Raw genomic sequence first — 12,715 nt, forward strand, 5'->3', positions numbered from 1 at the left:
TCAATCAAATGGATCCGAAGACAACGAAAGAGACATCAGCAATTATGGCGAAAAAACTTGCAATTGTACTTCAAATAGTAAAGCAACTGAATTAAGCAATATGTCAAAAATAATGCAGAAGAATTTCGAAACTAAAATTTTGCAACAAAGCTACACAATTAAAAGTCTCAATGAACGCCTGAGAAAGGAAAGAGGTGACCCAAAGTTCTCCAACTGTTCGCGGCTGAACGAGTTCGTAAAACGAGAAGGTTTCTCGATGTCTATGTGTGGCACTCAGCTAGGAAACCAGCTGGGTAAGTTGTTTTCACCGAGCGTTAAAAAAATCAGCCGAAATAAAAAAGCATCCGAAAACGCGCAGGGTATATAAACCAGCCGAAAAGTTACATCATATAAATGAAACTTGCATAACTTTCGTAACTATTGCATATTACATAATAGTTGAATAATTATTATATTACAGTTAAATAATTTCTAATGGTTGATACTTCGGCTGGTTTATTCTTCGGCTGATTTATATATCACCGTATTCGCCATCTAAATTGAGTTAATAAAGAACACCACCGCCATGGTCGCGTGATAGGTGCAAGCGAGTCTCTTTAAGTATTCCCCTTTTTGCAAAAGGGGGAGATTCGTTAGTAGGTACAAAACTTACATATGCTTAACCTTTGAGTTATTTCTATTGAGTGGCGATTCGTTACTAGGTACCCTAAGGGGGAAGCTAATTATGAGATTCATACATGCTCATCTCAAACAATGATAACCTTAATTTATTTTTTAAATTTTTGTTTATGCTTCAAGACGACCAAATTAGTTTTCTCATCTCTCCCAAAACATTTTACAGACTAATTCAGAAAAAACGGTCAGAAGTATCGGTCCAGAAGTTTTTGGAAAGTTTCGGCCAAAAATTTCCTTGTTTGAAGAGTAAGTTCGCGCACCGAGCTCCCATGGATCCTAATCGATTATGTTGTCATTATATAGACAGTGTCTAAGAAATTACAAAATAATCGATTATAATCCGTTAAAAATCGTTTATAATGCCACTATTTTTCGAAGCAATAAAATCCATTATAATCGATTATAACCGATTATAATCGATTTTTTTGTGTTTATTCCACAACATTTGAGTTTGAGTTATGATCCACTATAATCGATTAAAATCTTTAGACGCCCGGCGGCCATCACTTAGAGTTTTATCTGGTTTTACAATGTATTTTTAATTTACAACCGATAATCGCAAGGAAGTTTCCGATAAATGCACCGCCTGTTCGTCACGCTAGCTGTTTTTTGTAAGAATAATTTTCTGCAATTACTTAGTCTAATACTGATTGTAGTCCTTCGCTTAATATCCTGGTTTCAGGAATCTGTAGGAAGCACTGATAAAAGCGAGGTTTAGTTTGCAACTACCTTTAATTAAGTTTTTTCAAATGGTGGTCTAATCAGTGAAATACACGTTTTTTAGGCTTCAATTCTGGATCAATTCATCAGAATTATAAATTTAATAATCACAGATCAAAGTTAAAAAACGTAGAAGTTTGAAGCGAAGTTCAAAGAAAAAAAACAGGAAAACTTTTAAGACCAATTGTTTTTGTCGCCGTAAAAATTTAATTTATCTTGACAATTTACCAAAATTCTAAAATTCCATCGGCAGTCATTGAGTTTTCAATATTATATAGTTTGATTGTGAATAATTCTGTAGAAATTCTCAAAAATTGGTTTTTTGATGCATTTTTTCAGCTTCAAAAAACTATTGCTAACAGTTTACTAAGCGCTAGGCTGCGATTGAGCAACAAGTAGTGTATAAAAGTTTTTGAATGTGAAGTTTATCAAACACAAATTTTTGAATGGTTTTCCAATTTGATTGCTTTTCTTTGTTTTTTTCCACAGAGTTCAGCCTCTGTTTTTCTGTTCATTTGTTCAAGTTTTGTCTCTGGAAAATAAAAAGTTAAAAACTGCCAAATGTTGTGAATCATTTTATCAAATTCGGCTTCTTTATGCAACTTACAGGGAGTAATTAAATCAGCTGAAAATTGAAGCAGTAGAAAATTTTCATAACAATGTCTTACCAAATGCGTTTCAGAAATGAGAACAGAAAAAAATCGATAATTTATTTGAAATGCACAGTTCAAAACTAATTCAAGTTTTAATTTTATCCTGTTTAATTTTTGGATTAAATATGTACAATCAAAAATGACGGAAAGGTAAGTTTGGGTGGGTTTTTCATTCAGATAATTTTTGACTGTTTAATAAAGTTTTTCCAAGTTTGTTATAGCATTTCAATTACACCATGTACTTCGTTTGAAATTTTAGAAAAATATATCACATTTCTAGTCGGTAGGGAAATTTGAGTTTTAGAAAATGCCAATTTTTTGCAGCTTGTAACAGTTTTTGAGCTCAAAAACTTCCAAGCTCTGTTTGCTCGTATCACATGCTAGGCAAAACAATCCAGCTCAAACAATAAACCAAATTGTATGGCTACGCGACAACTCGCATCAAAAGACAAGTTGCAACAAAAGGAGACATGCAAAGTTTAAGGGATGCGTCAACTCCAAAGTTTGAAAAATAGTTTATAATTAAAGAAGTTTAAGGTCGCCGGTGGACATAATCAGCTCTAAATTTATTTAAAATTTCCTCAGTATGCAAGCTCGCAACACGTAGTGCGATTGTGGCGGTGCAAAAATTGCGAGTTGCCTTATTATTAGTCTTTCGATTAGTTTTTTATTGCGAATTGTCTTTTTTTGTGATTAATTTTTTATTGCAAAATGAAATATTGTGAAGTGTCACATTGAAAAATTAAATTGAGGCTAGCTAAAAGGTTGAAATATTAATTTAAAAGAAAAAACAAAAAAAAAATGAATTTGAGCTTTGCATTATTTGCCGAGGAATTTGTTCAAAAGAAAAAATTTTCTTCAAATTTTCTAACAAAAACTTGAAAATTGTTCAAGTTAATTTTTTTAGTCCCAATAACTATTTTTACGACCTTTTTATATCCTATTTATATGCATAATACGGATCGAAAATTAGTTTCATTTATATCAAAATTTGGTTGATTCAGCTACTTTTTACGGAAACGTATCATACAACCAGATAAAAAGTTAAACAAAACAGTTTTTGTAAACAATGTCTCACGAATTGTGTTTTCAGAACTAAAAATTGAATAGATAGATGTTTTAGTTGAAACCCAAAATTCAAAACACCTTAGTTTTCAATTACATCTTGAGCCCAATTTAGATTACATAAATAAACAAGACTGCTCGTATCAGGGCGAAGCCCTGAATGTTCCGACTGCCTTTTAAGTTTTATGGAGCAGTAAGAACATAAAAAAAATTAAATGTAATAAAAAAAGTGAAATTCTTTTTTCTATAATTTGATTTTTTTTAAAAAATAATCCCCCCACACGTCATAATAAGTACTAAGTGATAGATTTCGCTCCTGTTAACAAATCAATATGGCATAGAAGCCTCCTTGAACCAATTTGGAACGATTTCTAAGACGGACTAAATCTCGCTTACGCGTTAATAGCGCGAAATATATCGCGCGTTAATTGTCCCAAATTGGCCAAAATGGCAATCTTTAAACCCGTATAACTTTACGAAAAATTATCATTGGTAAAATATCTTTTCAAATTTAAGCTCAAGACAACAAAACCTTTCGAATGATGTAAAAAAAAATTCGTCAAAATTGACTAGTTAAAAAGTCGAAATTTGTCTGAAGAAAAAAATACCCACCCCGAGCACAAATATTCCGTTACTTTCGTATCGAAAGTCGGAACAACAATCAAAATTATGCAATACACCACTGAAACCAAAAACAACTCGATTTATTCCGAGCAAGTATTTGCCAAGCGATAATTATTTCAAGCTTTTTCAAATAACAGGACGGAACATTTAGTTGTGATAGTTTTTAATCAGACAAGTTTCGGTTGTTCATAAACAAATGTAATTGTCTATCTCAAAAACATCAGTGTTTTGAAATCGAATATTGAACACAAAATGTCAAATTTTTTGTCTGTCGAAAAAACATGAGGTCTGAAAAATTGCCATTTTTTCCAAGTGTTAATATTTCGTGCGCTGATAATCTTCAAGTCTTTAATAGCCCGTAGAGAACGCAGTGAACTGATACGTCTGAACATTTCTTCGAAATTGAATGAGGCTAGCTAATTGATCGACATCAGTAAGAGCAAATTAAATCTTTCTATGCTTTGCATTAATTGTTGCGAAAACTTGAGGCTCCATATTGATACAATCAGTGATGCTCTTTTTGTTCATTGATAATATACTTGATATCTTTAGACTCTGTTGTGTACAAATTCAATATCCGTTTATTTATTTTTGGTTGATAGCAAAATACAACCACGTGGAAAACAGCGTGCAAAATGACCAAATAACATTTGAAAACAAGATACTCAAATTTGAAAAATGACCTTCCATTTAAACAAATTGACCACCTGAGTTTGCATGAAGTTCTACAAGTGGTATAGTTTTGGCAAAGTTTTTGAGTGAATAGAACAGAAATGGTGGGCATAAGAACATAAAAATGGACGGGCTGGACAAATTTTATGAAAATTCTACGAATTTTAATTTTTTATATCCATTTTTACTTCGTTTAGTTCAGACCAGACATTTGAATTGGTTATTTTTATATTAATTTCTATTTTTCTACTTCGTCTACTTAAGCATCGTGGACTCAATTATAGCTTACTAAAATGTGTATCAGAGTCAGCTTATTGCTGGCAGTTTGGAAGAGTTGCCAAGCTCCCTTTCATCTCAAACTAAATCTCACGAAAAGAATTACAATCCAAGTTAATGTGTTGCATTTGATTGGTCTGTTTTGATTGGTCTGTTTTGATTGGTCTGTTTTGATTGGTCTGTTTTGATTGGTCTGTTTCTGTTTAGGAGTTCTAGCTCTGGGAATGATGATTGAAAACCAGTTTGGAGTTAAATTGATTATCAACAAATCCCAGCGATCGAAGTTGGGGGCTGTCTTTCCAATTGATGACATCTGCAAAAGTGATGGATCTACTTTTTGCATTACCAACCCTGAAGGTTTGCTTGTGTTTCCTTTTTTGATTTCTGATGAGAATTTTGTGACTTTTGATGTGCATTTTTGATCTATGACGAGCTTTTTTTATTGAGTTTTTGTCTTGAACCTTATTCTGAAAGTTTTTTGGTCAATTTCATGTGCAAAATTTAATGTTTTACGTTTTCTAACAATTGTTATCAAATAAACGATTAATAATGCGTTTGGAGATGCCGCTAGACAGACTAATTAGGAACTAAATAGTAAACGTAAAATTTTATTCGATCTTTTCTTATAAATTCTGTTTTCTTATAAAAAAAGATGCGTTTTGACAAAAATTTATCTAGCTATCAAACAAACTAATTTCTCTGAGAAACAAGTTTTAAAAATTTTTCTACTGAAATTTGAAATGCTACAATTGCTATAGTAATATCAATCCTTAGAAATTGACCAGTTACAGTGTCTAATATGTGTCAATTTTTGGGTAATCGATACTGCCTTGGCCAATTTATAGTAAAGCACTTTGGCTTTTCTAACATGTCAATAATGCTAATGTATATAGGTAATATAAGTTATTAAAAGAAGGTCAACAAAAACCGTTAAATTAGGGTGCAGATTTGATACTGATAACATGGAAATAGTGGCTCACGAGAAGGAAGAGCTATGGACTCATGGACTGGCCATATATGGATCCACTCCTGATGACGTCAGGGGAAAGGGAGTCCTTTTACCACAATATCCATCCTTCATTTCATGGATCTACGAAGGTAATCAGTAATCAAGTCATCCAATCAGTAGCGGACTTAGGGGGGGGGGGGGGGCTCTCTTCCCTCAGGCATTCCACCCCCTGCCGACCCTCTTTGCACTATTTTGAGATATACCTTTTTTTGTGCAGCGTAAAAATTTTCTTACAGGGCCTTCGGCGCCAATATTTATTAATTTGAAGTGGAAGCGCGCGCCAAAAATACGCAATCATTTGGACAAAAATTTCCGAAAAATGCCTAAAAACGCCTTTTTTGGCCTGTTTTTTTTCAAAAGTTTGCCTGCGGTGCAGAAAATTTGGTCCAAATGATGTCTTTAGAGTGCTTTGGGAGAGCTCGGAAAAAATTGTACAATTTTGAGATATACATTTTGGCTGACGGACCGTAAAATTTTCTTAAGGCGCCTTTGGCGCCAATATCTACTATTTCTGAGTGGGGAGCGCGCGCCGAAAACATCTAATTTTTTGTTCGAGTTTTCTTAAAAAATGCCTGAAAACGCCATCTTTGGCCTTTTTGTTTCAAAATTCTGCCTGCGGTGCAGAAAATTTGGCTAAAACAGGGTCACTTAAGTGCTTTGGGAGAGCTCAGAAAATCAATTTAGTCATTCTTAAAAAAAGGTCGACAAAATTTCCGATAATTTTAATCCCTCCTCGAGAAAATCCTAGATCCGCCCCTGCATCCAATCACATGTTACTATTTATATGTTAAGAAATATGTCCCTTTCTGAGCAAATTAGAGGTGTGTCTAAGAGTTCTTTGAAAAGTAACCAGTGGCTGGCGCAATTTTTTTACAAGGGACAACTTTTGTTGTTATTTTTTCTTGTTGTTTTTGTTGTTGTTTTTCCAGTCTTAAGTCATCCACGCCCCTGTTTACATAGCAGGAAGCTCCTTTAGAAAATATGTGACAGTCATAATTGTCGGGCGGGGTTACTAGTTATAGGCATATTATAGTATAACTATGAAAAGCATATTATGACCCTTCTGTTACTCAATAAAAAAATTTGAGTGAATAGTCCGATTATAAAAACAAGACTAGTCGTACATCAAAGCAAAGCCCTGAGTATTGCGACTGCCATTTAATAGATATCAAATAGTTTTTGGTTGAAAAAATTTTGTGACTCTAAATTTTGGACGAAAAGACTGCTCGTATATTGGGACAAGGCCTTGACTGTTCCGACTGCACTTAAAGGCCAACTAAAAAATATAATAGTAAAATAACTCGTATATTGGGGCAAGGTCATGACTGTTCCGACTGCACTTAAAGGCCAACTAAAAAATATATTAGTAAAATAAATGACGAAATAATCGGAAAAAAGGATTTTTATTTCTATTTTTTTTTTCATTTTGTCACCCCACTTGCTCTGTAAGATAAAGGTGTGTTTAGCGTCTCTTACTTGCTGTAAAAAGACCAAGACTGCTCGCATCAGGGCGAAGCCCTGAAAAATCCGACTGTCTTGTAAGGTCTATAGAACAGTAATAACATTAAACAAATTAAATGTAATAAAATAAAAATAAAATTTTTTAAATTAAAATTTTTGTGAAAATCATCCTCCCACACGCCATATAAAGCACTACGTTATAGATTTCGCTCCCATTAACAAATAAATTTGGCAAATAAGCTTCTTTTAACCAATTCGGAACAATTTTTAGGACGGATTAAATCTTCGCCTACGCGTTAATAGCGCAAAATATATCGCGCGTTAATTGTCATAAATTCGCCAAAATGGTAATCTTTAAAGAACCAGAAGTTTACGGAAAAAAAATCACACATAAAAATGTTTTTATAAATTTAAGCTCAAGAAAACAATATCTTTGCGTAGGCGCCAAGCGAATTTGGGATAGTCCGCACAACCCCCGATTAATCCAGGTGCCAACCCCACTCGAAGAATGAGTGGTATGAACATTAAAAAAAACTAGTGAGCATTAACTTCCCTCATTTTTTTCGAAAGTTGGAAAGAGTCTCAAGTACGAAAGTAAGGGAATATTTGTGCTCGGGGTGGGTTTTTTTCTTCAGACAAATTTCGTCTTTTTAACTAGCCAATTTTGACGGAATTTTTTATATCATTCGAAAGGTATTGTTGTCATGAGGTCAAATTTGAAAAGATGTTTCACCTGTGATCATTTTTTGTAAAGTTATGAGGGTTTAAAGGTTGCCATTTTGACCAATTTGGGACAATTAACGCGCGATATAATTCGAGCTAATAACGCGTAAGCGGAGATTTAATCCGTCTTAGAAATCGTTCCAAGTTGGTTGAAAGAAGCTTATTTGACATAATTGATTTGTGACAAGGAGCAAAATTTATCCTTTTGTACTTTATAGGGCGTGTGGAGTGATGATTTTTGTTTGAAAAATGTCAAATTTTAAAGAAAAAAAATTGCATCATATTTTTGTACATTGAGTTATGACCTATTGGTTATACTCATAGAGTAATTTCAGATAAGGTACACCGTCTGCTCGTCACACTATCTTATTTTCGGCCGGATAGATTCGTGCAACTTCTCAGTCTAATACCGATCTTAATCTTAGTCTTATATCTCCTAGTCTCAATAGATCTAGTGTATACTGGTTTATGCGAGTTAGTTCTTGGAGTTTATCCAGAAGGAGAACAACTGTATTCAAAGTTTTCTTTTAATTGTTCTGGTGCTGAAACTAGAAGTAGTTTCAACACTTACTCAATGCTAGAGATGGAATATGATTGGTTAGTTATAAGTATTTTATAGTGATAATCTATCATCAATATAATTGGTTTATAAATACTAGTTTAGAACTGGTTCCAACATTTAATTTTTTTATGTTATTACTGCTCCATAAACCTTAAAAGGCAGTCGGAACATTCAGGGCTTCGCCCAGATTTGAGCAGTCTTGTTTTATTTTAGTTACCGTTTTTCAGTGACTTTCATTTTACTGTAAGTTTTATTGAAAAAGTTTAATGCATAGTTTGTAGTTCAAATCAAGTGCTGCTGTTTTTGTCAGCGAATGAACTAAAAGTGTGTAAACGTGCTAAAATTTCATGCCATATGCAGTTAATTTGCTGCCGGTTTCCCTCCCGTTTTATCAAAACTTTAATTTTGAGCAGAAGTACTTAGTTTCTATCAAAAGTTCAGACAAAAAATGCTTCAGGCAATGTTTAAGTTGGGCAGAAACGTTTTTTAGAATTTTTTTAAATATGATTGCTGATCAACGGCAAAAGAAAACTGCTTCTAAATTGGTAGCAAAATTCGTATCGAAAGTCGGAACAATAAAAATTGATGCCAGATGCAATTAATTTGCTGCCGGTCTCCATTCCATATTATCAAAAATTTTGTTTTGAGCAGAAATACTTAGTTTAAATCAAAAGTTCAGACCAAAAATGCTTCAAGCAATGTTTAAATTGGGCAGAAAGAAACGTTTGGTAGAATCTTTTTAAATGTGATTGCTGATCTACGGCAAACAAAACTGCTTTTAATTTAAATTTTTGATTATTTTTTAGGCCGTGTAAAAACTCTAATTCTCACCTGTTTCTAGGTTTTGCTGTTGTTTTTTTCCAGGTTATATCGCCAGATTTCGAAACAGCATAAAATTCAGAGATGACATCTGGGCAGAAGCCAATTTTGTCATGACTAAATTAAGACAACATTACGATTGTGTGCCGTATTCTAATTGCACGGCTGTGATGCTTCACCTGAGAATGGCGGGATACTCGAAACACCTGGCGAAGTATAATTGGGGAATAGACGTTATTCGGAAAACGAACTACATTCAGAAAGCACTACGACATATACGAAATAATTATGATGTTAGTCCCGAAGTCAGGCTACTGGATTTTATTTCATTTTTCACGAGCGAGATGCGGCCGTTTTGCAAGTAAAACACCCCAATTGAGATTTTTAGTGAAGCACTGAGTCGAAACCGGCCCGGTTTTGGTCGATAACGTCGTAACATTGGTCGATAGCTTAATCGAAACCTAAGTTGAAATCACTCTGCAACTAAAACGGTTTATCCAACCGAAAGTCGTAAAAAAAAGATTTTCATATTGCGTTTGTCGCTTTTTTTGGTTTTCACAACTATTAGCCCTTGTGGCGAGCTTAAATGAATAGACAAAACCATTGCCTCTCAAATCTTGTAGCAATTTTTTTTTTCCAACGGTACCCTTTTTTTGACCAATTAAGTCTAAATTTGGGCAAATTAAATCTAAGGATGCCTTCTGTGTGAATCTAAACTGATTTTAAAAGAGCTGCGAAAAGGGGCAGTACAACAGTGCCGAAGTACAACAGTGCCGAAAATGAAAACTTTGTTCAACAGTGCCGAAAAACAAAACTTTGTTCAACAGTGCCAAAAATTTGAACAAATTTCAATATAATAAGTGCGGCAATCAAAAATTAAACAGCTATCGTTTACAATCTTCATTGGCACTTAAAGATTTTGGAAGAGAAAATTTGCAATTTAGACGTTTTGGCGCCAAAATAATTTTTTAATTTGCTGTTGCAGCGCAGTTTGGTGCCGAAATTGGAGTGATTTTCTTTGATAATTAGCGTCAGTAATTTCCCGCTCTTTACAAAATGCGTGTAAATTATTCTGAAAATTTCACGCCTTTTTCGGCATGTTGTACTTCGGCACTGTTGAACGCCCCCGGCAAAAAACAACAGGATTTTTGGAGGCCTATAAAATTGCCTAAAAATTTTTTTTCTCACAAAAATGCCTTCAAAAAGCTGTTATTGCTTTGAAACTTTTTGTTAAAAAAAACTTCTGGGAAGTTTGAATAGCCAAAATAGCTGATTATTGTTCCGTCTTTCGATACGAAAGTAACGGAATATTTGTGCTCGGGGTGGGTTTTTTTTTCTTCAGACAAATTTCGACCTTTTAATTAGCCATTTTTGACAATTTTTTTTAATATCATTCAAAAGGTATTGTTATCCTGAGCTTATTTTGGCCATTTTTACCAATTTCGGACAATTAACGCGCGATATAATTAACGCGTAAGCGGAGATTTAATCCGTCTTATAAATCGTTCCAAATTGGTTGAACGAAGCTTATGTGCCATAATTGCTTTGTTACAAGGAACGAAATCTATCTTTTTGAACTTTATATGGCGTGTGGGGGATGATTTTCATTAAAAAATTTCAAATTTTAGAAGAAAAAAATTTTCATTTCATTTTATTTCTTTTAATTTTATATGTTATTACTGCTGCTCCATAAAACTTAAAAGGTAGTCGGAACATTCAGGGCTTCGCCCTGATACGAGCAGTCTTGTTCTATGTTTATGCAGAATAGTCTGAATTTAGGCCACACTTAATTTTTAGAAAGCCGATCCTCAAAAACTTACGTGTACAGCCACTGAATAGCAGCCCCAGTTGAAAATATTGCTTAAAAACCTGGACCTGCTTGGAGTTACTCCAGACTTGATTAAATAATTATAAAAACAGATATTTGGGCTTAACGAGATCAAAAAATTTTCAAATTATTGGAAAGTTCCGCTCCAATCCTAATACACGAATTTTCAATTGGTGCGCGCTAAAAAGTGTCCTAAATGGTGATTATTTTTTCAAGTAAGGGTGTTAATTGTTTATTAAATGACAACTTCGCTCAAAAAGTGATTGAAATAGTCAATTCCATATAATAAAATTACGCACGTTTGCTAGACAAAAAATTGGATTAGGTGTTTAATTTTAAAATTACTTGTCATTCCTACAGAGAGTGAAAAAAAACTATGAGTTAGCTGGTGTTTTTCCCACCCAATTCTTACAATCTTCGAAAAAAAACTCATAGGGGATCGAACATACTGTTGTTTCAAAAACCTATCAACCGCGGATCGAATTTTGAAAAAAAAAAATATTTCAAAAATGGAACCTGATCTAAACTACATTTTATGATTGGATAATTTAGATATTTTACCAATGTAAAGTATTTAATATTAACCAATCATGATCCATCTAACTAACAACCCACTTATTTGTAAGTGCTGAAGTTACTTGTAATTTCAGCACCAGAGAGATTTGAATTTAACTTAGAAATTAGTTGACTCTCCAAGAAGACTTCAGCTGCCGCAATAAACCAGTATACCCTAGATCTATTGAGCCTAGCAGAGACTAGTTAAACAACCTGAGACTAGATAGTATAAGAGTAAGATTAGGATCGGTATTAGACTAAGAAGTTGCACGAATCTATCCGGCCGAAAATAAGATAGCGTGACGAGCAGACGGTGTACCCTATCCGAAATTACTCTATGAGTTAACCAACTCGGTCCTAACTCATCTGGTGCGACCATAAGTCTCGAACAAGACCTTAATAGCTTAGAATTAACCAAAATCGATTAGAAATTAGACAAAAACATTTACAAAATGTTATACGACAATAATTTAATCGAAATGTCTCTACGACTCAATAGATCAGAGCCAATATTCCGAACCATAACAGAACTACCCGGAATTGGAAGAAGACCTCGAACCAGAGACGACATACGACAAAGTAGAAACTTACCATATAGTTATATGATAGTTCGGCAAAAGCCAACACAAACTTTTGTATTTAGAATACTACTAGCAATGAATTTAGATTTTCATTTGCAAACATAAAATTTTGAAGTCAATGTTCAAAATCATTCCAGGCGCTAAACAAAATTATTAATATACAATAACGATTGATAAAAAGATCTAAGATCGTTTTCCTAAATTCTGCAGTAATATACAAAACATGTTTGAAAAATATTTATTGAAAAATAAAAATAAAAATTAGTAGCATGACAATAAATGGTTAGTAATCATAAATCATCCTGTTGTTCCAGCTCCATCACCTAAAACATAACAGCAATCATAAACCCACTAATATCATCAAAACACTAAATCTTTCCTTTACACACATTTAAAATTTTATTAAAACTTAAATTCACTTAATTTTAAAACCAGATCATCAAGGCTTATCCTTGGATCTTAAATAATTTTCTACTTAATTAAATTTTAAAA

At 33.5% G+C, this 12,715-nt stretch overlaps 1 protein-coding gene across 1 annotated transcript in view; it reads left to right on the plus strand.

Annotated features, from left to right (window-relative positions):
* Positions 1–12,715, plus strand: part of LOC134844498 (uncharacterized) — a 32,018-nt gene continuing 19,303 nt past the window's right edge. Inside the window, exons 1-4 of the mRNA XM_063861203.1 lie at positions 1–293; positions 4,893–5,042; positions 5,625–5,783; positions 9,305–9,552. Of these exons, the coding sequence (XP_063717273.1) occupies positions 101–293; positions 4,893–5,042; positions 5,625–5,783; positions 9,305–9,552 (750 nt within the window). The 5' untranslated portion in view covers positions 1–100. The remainder of the gene's footprint in view (positions 294–4,892; positions 5,043–5,624; positions 5,784–9,304; positions 9,553–12,715) is intronic.

This window comes from Symsagittifera roscoffensis, chromosome 4 (assembly GCF_963678635.1).
Source record: "Symsagittifera roscoffensis chromosome 4, txSymRosc1.1, whole genome shotgun sequence".
NCBI lineage: Eukaryota > Metazoa > Xenacoelomorpha > Acoela > Convolutidae > Symsagittifera > Symsagittifera roscoffensis.